Genomic DNA, 11173 nt, shown 5'->3' on the forward strand with positions numbered 1-11173 from the left:
AAATATATTTTTTAATCTAAATGAAAATGTGTTTAACAAAATTGTAAAGAAAGCAGAGAGAAAAATAGAGTAAAAAATCAGTGAAATTGAAAACAGGAAAACAATAGAGAAAATCAAGGAAACCCAAAGTCGGTTCTTTGGAAAGATCAATAAAATTAATAAGCTTCTAGTTAGGCTAACCAAGAGAAAAGAAGACAGAATTACAAATATCAGAAATATCAAATATTACACATATCGGGTCAGCTGAGGGGGAAGGACCCACTCGCACCTGCTGGTCTCGCGGAGCCTCAGTGCGCCAGAGGGATGAGTCTCAGGCTGTGCCAGGAGTGAAGTGGAAGGTGGAGGGCGGGGCGGACCCCCTGCTGAAGCACAGATGGGGCCCGGCGCCTCTCTGCCCCTGCTGTCGGCCATGAGAGGACACAGGGAGTGGTGGTTGAGTGTGGCGCCCCTTCGCTTCCTCCTCCGCTATCTCAGGGAAGTGAGGCCTTGGTTTAAGGAGGGTGACCTCGGGTCAACAGAGGGGGTGTCCCAGGCCTTAAGATAGGGACCGTGATGATCCGTCTATTCCAGGAGAGCAGGGTCTGCGGAGTTCATCCAGCCCTTACTGTCACCCCAGGTAGGCCCTGGGCAAGTGTGGCCAGATGCGATGCCCTCCTCTTGGTCTCGGGAGAGTGAGCTCTTGTTCTGCGAGTTCTGCCTCAGAGCAGCAGAGGGGTGGGGTGCAGGCCTGCCTGGCCAGGAGAAAGCCGAGGACTCCGAGTGGGCACTGATGGGACCATCCACCCCAGGACGGTGCGAGCAACCCTAAGGCCGGCCTTCCCCCTCCCGTCAGCGCTGGGGACTGGGGGCAGGATTTTGATTGCAGTCTGCGGCCTGAGGTGGCCCTCAGTTCCTCTTACAGGGACTCAAGTAACCCCGGGAGCAAGGATCTTGGTCTGAGGCAAGTGTCCTCGGGTGAGCAGAGCGGAGGAAGCCCAGGAAGGGCCGGGAGTCAGTCAAGGTGAGGACCCTGAATGTCGACCAGTGGGACCCCCACACCAGAGCAGAGGGGACACCACAGTGCCTGAGCTCGCACAGCCTACTGTCTTACCTGGAATCTGCAGGCTGAGCGGGCTGGTGTCACCCTGAGGAGTTTCACAGGTCCTCCCACTGGTCCTTAGGGCACAGACCAGTCAGGAAGACAGGGGACCCCCTAGAGCACTGTCTAAGGGAAGACCTATTAAGATGGCCTTGGTCAGAGCTGACAGGGTCGAGTTTCTCACACTCTTCCTCTCTCCCTCAGACCAATTGGCCGCCATCACCACGCCCTGCCCACACCCCTGCCTGCTGCCCCAGCACAGGTCATCATGCTTCACAGTTGGAAGAGTCAGTGCGACGTGCTTGAAGTAGGCCTTCAGGCCGGAAAAGAGGCTCAGGGCCTGGTGGGCGCACAGGTCCCTGTAGCTGAGGAGGAGGGGCCAGTGCCTCCTCGCTCTGTCCTTTGACCCAGGGCACCGCAGAGGCTGTGCCTGCTGCTGGGACGCGGAGTGTGTCCCCGGAGGTCGCAGAGAGCCCGCTCCTCCATGGCCGTCGCAGCCATTCCACTGAGCAAGTCAAATGAGGGCTGCAGCAGGCAAGCAGAGGGTGTGAGCACCTCCCAGGCTCCCGGGTTCTTGCTCTGTGACGTGCTAAACAAGAAGGTGGCCAAAATGGTGCAGTTCTTAAGTGTCAAGTATGTAAAACAGGAGCCCATCACAAAGGCAGAAATGCTGTGGAATGTCATCAAAGAGCACAAGGACCACTTCCCTGCGATCTTCAGCAAAGCCTGTGAGTGCATGGAGGTTGTCTTTGGCATTGAAGTGAAGGAAGTGGACCCCACCAGCCACTCCTATGTGCTCGTGAAGACACTAGACCTCACCTACGACGGGATGCTGAGTGCTGACCAGCGCGTGCCCAAGGCCGGCCTCGTGGTACTTATCCTGGGTGTGATCTTCATGCAGGGCAACCGTGCTCCTGAGGAGAAAATCTGGGAAGTGCTGAGTGTTATTGGGATGTATGCTGGGCAGGAGGATTTCGTCTACGGGGAGACCAAGAAGCTCATCACCAAAGAGTTGGTGGAGGAGAAGTACCTGGAGTACCTCCAGGTGCCCGACAGTGATCCCCCACACTGCGAATTCCTGTGGGGTCCAAGGGCCCACGCTGAAAGCAGCAAGATGAAAGTCCTGGAGTTTTTTGCCAAGATCAATGAGACTGACCCCACTGCATTCTCACGCTGGTATGAGGAAGCTTTGAGAGATGAGAAAGAGAGAGCTCAGGCCAGAGCTGCCGCGGGGGCTAATACTTCTGCCATGGCCAGTGGCAGCTCCAGTGTCATGCCCAGCAGCCTCTCCTGCCCTGAGTGAAGTCAGAGGAAGATTCTCCACTCTGTGTTTGAGGTCAAGGTTCTAAATAGTGGAGGGCTGAATTGCAGATTTTATCTTTTTTTTTCCTAAAGGTTTTTAGCTTTAGAGTCTAGGTTCGTGAATAACATTGGTCACATATTTACTGCTGTTAGTCAGGCTTTAGAATAAGAATTTTGCTAGTCTGTAACACAAATTGGGAAATCTTTCATCATACTTTGTGATCTGGAACAGGATAACATGGCATTGGAATAGGAATTTCCTTAGAAACATGCAAGGGCCCAGGAATAAAATAGATGGGAGCGAGAAATAGAAGAAAAAAATGTAAAAGATGGTTATCCTAAGAATCCTGTATCCCATTTAGTTTGTTGTTTTGTAAGATTAAAGTTATACACCTCGATTTACTTGACTAATTAAACAAGGTGTGAGAAATTAAATCTTAATAAATGAGAGTCCTGGCTCACTAGCTCATTTATGCTTATAGGTGGGTGTTAGAGGTGAGAGAAAAGCCTAGAATGGAAAACTGGTCCTGGCAGTTTCTCTGGGATCGTGGAGAAGCATAGCCCAGTCTCCACCTGGAGCAGGTGTCCTGCCCTTCTGTCCCCACGCCACTGAACACAGTGCACAGACTTGGTGTTCTATACACATCATCTGCAAGGATTTCCTGAGAAAAGGCTGATATTTCTTTGAGGTGGTGCCCAGAGGCTGGCACTTTTTCCCTAGCCTGGGAGAGCCAGAGCCCATGCCACTGAGAGGACATTTTCATTAAGTTATCTTGAGTGCAATTTGGCCAACTCTAAGCAAGGGCTAGATTTTTGGTGGGGGTGAGATGAATGAAAATAGTTGTTTGGATGGAAAAGCAGCTGAGAGGGGGGAAAGGAGTTAGTCCTTGACTCAAATTCCGGAAGCTTTGAGTTGCATTCAACTGGGGAAGACCTCCCAATATCCAAATTAAAGATTATATCCACTAACAGGGAAAATGTACTGAGTTTTATTTACAAAGCAGCATTTGGGGCTCACTTGTTTTATGTCCTAGAGTGCTACGTGTTCTCTGAGATGCCATGGAGCGCGCACACACACACACACACACACACACACACACACACACACACACACAGTCCCAGGAGAGACTGATAGAGTCTGGGGTCAAAATCATATTAGAATTACTGCTATTATTAAAGATCCATTAAATGCCAGGCCATGTGCTTGACTTACATTATATACTGTACATTCCAGCAGTCCCACAAGTCAGGGCTTATTAGACCCACTTCACAAATGAAGAAACTAAGGCTCATATTGGCCACTTAGCCATGGACCCAGTATCACATGTCCAGTAAGTGACAGAGCTGGGACTGGATCCCTGGTCTGAATTCATCGAGGTCCAGGCTGTCCCCACTACTCCCAGCCTGAGGCCGACCTTTTGTCTCTTAGTTCGTTTCCCTCCCCAGTACTGCATCATGGCAACAAAAAGAAGGGCCCTGTGTCCAGTGTGCTAAAAGCAGGCCTAAGGAAGGAAGGAGACGGTGAGAAACTGGCCTTGGGGATTGTCTGTGGGCTTTATTTACCTCTGGGCCTCCTGCCTGGGTCCCAGGGCTTCCTGGCAATTCTGTCCGGGCCTGGCACTTTCCTGCACTATGCACCCTTCCACTGGTCTTCCTTCATGTGCCCTCCTGTCCAGCTCTGGATCCTGGCCTGCTGGCCGGCTCATCACTTCCTCTTCTCTGAAGACTGGACCCTGCTCCCAGTGGAACAGCCCCAAATATTGTGTCCAAGTTATTTTAGTATGTCTCCCATTTTCTCATTAAGTTAAACAGAAAATTAACTTAATCCCTCACGCATATAAAACTGGATTTGTTCAGTGATGTCCTGAGAGAAGGGATTCCTCTGGGCATGACTTAAAGTTCTGAAATGTCAGCAGGACCTTTCTCCTTTACTCTGAGAAGCAAGGATTTGGCCAGAATGACCAGGAGCCAGGGAAGGATACTCTCAGTCAGTGAGGGTCACTGAGAGCATCCTGGCGAGAACTATCGCCAGAGCCCACAAGAGAGCACGTACAAAACCGAGTCCAGAGAGCCCCAGGCAGGCTGGCGGTCAGGGCTCTCTGAGCCCAGAGTTCAGGGCCCAGAAGGAGAGATGGTGGGGAACCTGGGCGGGTGGTACTGGACGCCTTACAAGAATAGGCTGGGGAATCTCGGCATCCTCATGACCACCTGGAAGTCCCAGTGTGGTCTGAGTGGGTAAGTCATTGGGAGGAGTGGACCAGCCACATGCCAGACACCACCCGCTGCCTTAGAGTCGCCCGTGTGTCCTGTCAGGAAGAGCACAGCTGTTCCCCTGCATCATTTGGGTGAGCTACATTTCTTGACACCTCTAGTGGTCCAGTGCTCCCTTACCAGTGTCCCCGTGCTGGGAGCTGTCTTGATGCCTGCTGGAGGCTGGGATGTGCCCCTGTGCGCAGTGGACCCCTCCGTAGCAGCTGGGCTATGTGAGTGAGTGGGGTGGTGACCGACGTCTGCCAGGTGAGACAGGCCAGGGGCACCAATGAAGAGTGGAAGGCAGTGCGCAGCCACAAGGAGGGGGCAATTGGAGGGGCGATCCCTGGGACTAATCACCTCAGAGACTCTGCAGCAAAAGGGCTGGGTGTGAACGTGCATTGAAACATGATCCAGGTGTTGTCCCCAGCTCAGGCTGCCTCCCACGGATTCTGAGCTGTTGGGACACTAGAGGGCGGGTGTCCTGTGGCTCTGACTGCCGGTCTATGTTGCCACCAGATTCTGTCTGGGATTGAGGATTGGCCTGCATTATCTTCCCAGGCAGTAAACTGGGATATCGTAGGACTTTACTCATTTGCTTTCCATTTCTTAGAGATCACTGTCCTTCATGGCCTGATGTCCAATCAGTTAAAACTTGTTTCATGTATTTCATCTGGATTTTTAGGTATATCAGGTAGGAGTTCAGTTCCTCTTACTCCATTACGGCCAGAAGCAGAAGTCCTATAATGCAAATTAAAACCAGGATTGAAAGACTATGGGACACATTTATGTTAATATAGACATACTTACATACAGCTAGGAGAATATACAGAAAATGTCAACAATGTATTTCTCTGCTAGTGGATATATAATTGATTTCTTTATTTTCTTATTCACGGTTTTAAAATTTTCCAACAGTTTGGAAACACATATGAATTACCTTTATAAATATTTTAAAATGTGATTTTGACTGCCAAAAATAAATACACATCCTCTAAATGGTTTGTTTGCAAAAAATTGATCAACCTCTTGCTGGATTCTACCCAGCTTCTGGCATGCCTACTGCTTGTCTGACTAGAAAGAAAAAGAAATGCAATCCAATTAGCAAGCTATGTGTAGCCATCCAACTTCCCTCATACTTTCAAAGACAGTGCTGCACAGATAAGAATCCATCTCGTTTTTAAAGCCCTCTCTCCAGAAAAAGTATATTTACATCTAAATCATATTCTCCATGATATGATTAGATCCAATATTTATATGAAGGACAGTACACAGGCAATTTGGGGAGAAGGAATTATAATGATCACGTTCATTACTATGAGTGCTGTTTATATGTCTCTTGTCAGAGCGCATAATAAATAAATCATGTTATTTTAAAAATACGTTCTTCCGTCATTACTGCATTAATTCCAAGTTGTGCCTGAAAATGCACTTTTATTTTCTTATGACTGACGCAACATTTTCATTAGAATGTTTATCATTTTCTTTCATAGACTATTATCAACACACAGTTTCTCAACACATGGTTATCTTTCACAAAGTATCATGTAAAAAGTGCTATAATTAATCATTTTGACAGTCTTCTCTACTGTATATGTTATTAGCTGTAATTCACATACTCATTTTCTACACTCAACAATTCCACTATTTTAATGGTTTCATTCACACACTGCCCTAACAGAGCCATTAATGCTTATTGATGTGATTCAATATTATTTATACCTTAGGATATTCTCATCACTGTATTGTTTGTTCCTTGTTCTTTTCTTTCTTTTTCTCTTTCTTTCTTTTTATTAGAACAACCACATAGCCGCTTTCTTCATGTGAACAATTTCTCTTTATTAGACCATGGCCAACTTTCTGGAACTAATCAATCCCTGAGTTTTACCAAATGATTTTGATCCAATTGTGTTTCTATGGATTTTTCAGTTGTAAAATATATACACATTATTTATTTCTTTGCAATGGAATAATCTTACAATACTTTTATTTTTCCATTTTTACAACGTAGGTTCACATTCTCCAAAAAAAAGGATGCAAGTGAAACTATACTTAAATTTAAGAAAAAAATAATAATAAAGATACAAGTGAATTAATAAGCACCAGTAACTCTGCCAATACTATTTTTTTACCAATACCACTTAATAAATTGGCTAGCATTTTCCTCTTGAAAATTAAAACTGTTCCTAATTTTCCCACATTATCACCTTGTTTCCTTTATATGCATTTGCTCTAGATCTAAATAATTTGATCACTATTCTACACTTTTAAACAATTACAAATTACTACTATAAGACATTTTTTTGTTTATATGATTATAAGTATCCTGTCATTTTTGCCCTTTCTGCAAACTCCTATATTATCTGTCATTTTCTCTATATGCACAGTTTCATATACTTTAAACTATGTCTGCAATGGGCTGAATAGCTGTGTCTCCCCCAAATCCTTATGTGTTTGGAGGTGAGGTCTTTGGGAGGTAATTAGTTCGTGAAGGTGGAGCCCTCATGAATGGGACTGGTGCCCTTATAAGAGGCCAGAAAGCTAGCTAGTTCTCTTTCTGCCATGTAAGGATACTGAGAAGTTAACAGTCTGCAACCTGGAAGAGAGCTTTCACCAGAACCCAACCATGCTGGCACCATGATCTCACCCTTCTAGCCTTCAGAACTATGAGATATAAAGTTCTGTTGTTAATAAGTCACTCAGTTTATGGTATCTTTTTATAGGAGCCTAAGCTGACCAAGACAGTGTCCAAAACCATTGTTTTATAACAGTCTTTTAAAAAAATTCTCAGATATATTTCAGCTTCTTTGATCTTTTCGAAGGAACAGTTTTTGTTCCATTGATATTATTTATTGTTTTTCTAATTTCAATTTCATTGGTTTCTGCTCTTATCTATATTATTACTATCATTCTTCTTGAGTTTAATTTAGTTTTATCATTTCTCACGGTAGGAGCTGATGTTATCAAGTTGAGTCTTTTTTTTCTTCCTTTCTAATATAAGCATTTAATGACATAAATTTCCCACTTAGCTCTTCTTTAGCCAAGTCCCAAAAATTGTGATATGGTGTATTTAGATTTTCATTCAGTTCAAAATATTTTCTAATTTCCTTCAATAATTTCTTTTGAAGCATGTGTTAGTAAAAATGTGTTGTTTAATTTCCAAATATCTGGGAACCTTGATGATATTTGAAAAAAATATTGAGGCCTTAAGTTCTAGAGTGAGGAGTTGGTAACTAATGTGTTGAGCAATGGGGAGCCTTGATGATTTTTGAGAAGTATGCTGACATGATCTGAGCTATGTTTGAGGAAGGACAATCTTGAGGGATAGAATGGATTGGAGGCAGGAAGTAGGGAGGTAGCTAAGAGTCAGCTACTCATTCTAGCCAACTACACCAGATCATGCACTTACATCTATTGAATTTCTATTTCTGAAAGACCATTTCTCTAAGTATTCAAGTCACTTTGAATTTAAATCCCAATTTAAATGTACTAGCAAATTCACTAGTTAATGTCATCTGCAAACCTAATTAACACATACTTTATCTCCATGAATGACTGGTTTAACCATTACCATGGCCAAGCCAGTTAAATTGCTCAATTTGGGCTAAAGTTGTTGCTACTGGAATAGATATTTGCATTTAATATATGCATTTCAAACTATAAGCAATTGCTACTTAGCTACTTAGAACCTAAAACGTAATTGTCAGGAGACGTAATTAGTATGAAAACCAGAATCTTATAAATCTCTGCCTAATTATTCTGAGTTATATATCTAGATGTCTGGTTGCTATATATTTTTCCAAGGTTTCATACTCTTTTAAACCAAAGCATTTAAACCAGAGAACTGTGAGACAATAAAGTTCTGTTGTTTTTAGCTATCCAGTTTGTAGTACTTTGTTTTGGCAGCCCAAGAAAACGAATACAGATTTTGGTACCAGGAAGTGCGGTGCTACTGTAACAAATATCTAAAATATAGAAGCAGATTTGGAATTGGATAATGGGTAGAGCTTGGAAGAATTCCTAAGTGTTGATTTTTTTAAAAAGCTTAGATTGCCTTTAAGAGAGGATGGTAAAAATATGAACACTAAAGCACTTCTGGTGAGGCCTGAAAAGGGAATGATGAATGCATTATTGAGCACTGAAGGAAAAGCAATCCACGTTATAAAGTGGCAGAAAATTTGTTTGAATTGTGTTTTTTTGTTGGGTGAAATGTAGAACTTATAAACTATAAACCTGAATATTCAGCTGAGAAAATTTTCGAAGTGTGGAAGATACAGCCTGATTTCTTCTTACTGCTTATATTAAAATGCAAGAGTAAAGATATAAATTAAGGAATAAATTATTAAGCCAAAAGCAACTAGCACTTAATGATTTGGAAAATTCTCAGTCTATCTAGATATCATGATCTGGAAACAAGGCCAAGGGTGCGGCTGAACAACTGTTGGCTAAATTGATTAGGTACGTGCTTTGTGGATCCAATCAACCATCTCAGCAATAGGAATGTGGTGATCCTGGAAGGATCTGGGAGAAACCCCATGTCAAATGGGGTGAATTCCCTTGACATTCATGGAAGACAGAAAAGGTTTTTGAGAAGTATACCAACATGGCATTTCTAGCCTAGATTGAAAGGGACAGAGGTGGGACAAAGTGAAGGAAGCATGACTCTAAGGGCAGAGCCATGGATGCAAAGGCCAGAAAGAGCACAGGCCAAGGGGGCAGAGTGGCCACCTCCTTGTTTCCAGAGGGTAGGGCTGCTGCCCAGGGCTACGAGGGCAGAGCATTCTTAGGTCCTGGAACCTAGTGAAACTTGCCCTGCTGTGTTGTGAACTTACTTTAGATTAATGACACTTTTTTTTCTTCTTCCAATCCCTCCCTTTTAGAATAGGACGTCTATCTTTATATATATATATATATATATATATATATATATAAAATTTATTTATTTTTTGGCCGCACAGCATGCAGGATCTTAGTCCCCAACCAGGGATTGAACCCGGACCACTTGCAGTGGAAGCGCTGAACCACTGCACCGCCAGGGAAATCCCTAGGATGTCTATCTTAAGCCTGTTCTATAATTGTGTCTTTGAAGCAGATAATTTCTTTTCCAGTTTTCACGGGTCTATAGATGGAGAAGAACTATGCCCCAAGATGGACCATACTCATAGTCTCACCTGTAACTTATTTAAATGATGTATATGATACGATTTGAGACTTTAGTTGATTATACTTAGATGGTATTTTGGACTTAAAGTTGATGCTGGAATGGGTTAAGACTTTGGGGGATGTTGGGATGGGATTAATGTATTTTGTACGTGGGAAGTACATGAATTTGGGAGGATGCAAAGGGAAGATTGTTAGGGGTTGAACTGTGCCCCCCCCCCAAAAAGATATGTTGAAGTTCTAATTCTCAGTATCTGTGAAGTGACAATATGACACAGCAAGTCCACTCCTGGGTATATACCCAAAGATTTGAAAACATTCAAACAAAAACTTGTGCATAAATGCTCTCAGCCTTACTATTCACAATAGCCAAAAAGTGGGAACAACTGAATTGTCCATCAGTGGATGAGTGAGTAAACAATTGTGGTGTGTCCATACAATGGGACATAATTAAGCCATAAAAAGGAATGAAGTACTGATACATGCTATGATGTGGATGGGCCTTGAAAATATGCTGAGTGAAAGAAACCAGATACAAAATGTCACATGTTGCATGATCCCATGTGTATGAAATATCCAGAATTGGTCAATCTATAGAGACAGAAAGCAGATTGGTTTTGTCAGGGGCTGGGAGAAGGTTGAGTGGGGAATGACTGCTTAATGGGTACAGCGTTTCCTTTTGGGATGATGAAAATGATTGGAACTTGATATAAGTGGTGGTTGCACAACATTGTGGATGTCCTAAATGCTGCTGAAATGTATGCTTTAAAATTGTTAATTTTATGTTATGTGAATTTCATCACAACAAAAAATGAAAAGTATATAAATGCAATCATACAGCGTGTTACCTTTTGAGATCAGCTGGTTTCATTCAGAATAATTCCCTTGAGATTCATCCAAGCCATTTGCCTTCTATGTCTTCAGAGAAACTGATGAAATGGCCAAGGCTAAGCACAAAGCCAGCTAGCATGTGAAGGCATTCTCTAGCCATGTTAACATTGCTCCATTCATATTTGTGTATACTTCCACCAGGTGTGACACCACTTACCTATCCTATCATCTAGTCCATGTTTCTCCCTTTTGTTTCTAAAGCTATAAACTCTTTACCTAATTTAGTGAGTATCAGTATTAGTTACTATAGCTGCTGTAACAAATTGCTACAAGCAGAGAAGCTTAAAACAAGGCGAATTTATTATCTTAAAATTCTGAGAGGCAGAAGTCTGAAGTGTGCATGACTCAGTGAAAAAGGTATTGGTAGGGCTGCATTCCTTCTAGAGACTCCAGGGGAGACTATATCTCCTTGCCTTTTCCAGGTTTCAGAGAATGCTGGCGTTCCTTGCGTCAAAGTCCCTTCATCAATCTTCAGAGCATCATTCCAACCTC

The 11173-nt window shown here is 43.4% G+C and overlaps 1 protein-coding gene across 1 annotated transcript; it reads left to right on the forward strand.

Moving 5' to 3' along the window:
• Positions 1-1346: 1346 nt before the first annotated feature.
• Positions 1347-2381, forward strand: LOC101278997 (putative MAGE domain-containing protein MAGEA13P). Its single transcript, XM_012536332.1, is given in 3 exon segments — positions 1347-1454; positions 1457-1531; positions 1533-2381. Coding segments are annotated over 3 exon segments (1032 nt in total).
• Positions 2382-11173: the final 8792 nt, after the last annotated feature.

The sequence above is a fragment of the Orcinus orca genome, chromosome X (assembly GCF_937001465.1).
Source record: "Orcinus orca chromosome X, mOrcOrc1.1, whole genome shotgun sequence".
NCBI lineage: Eukaryota > Metazoa > Chordata > Mammalia > Artiodactyla > Delphinidae > Orcinus > Orcinus orca.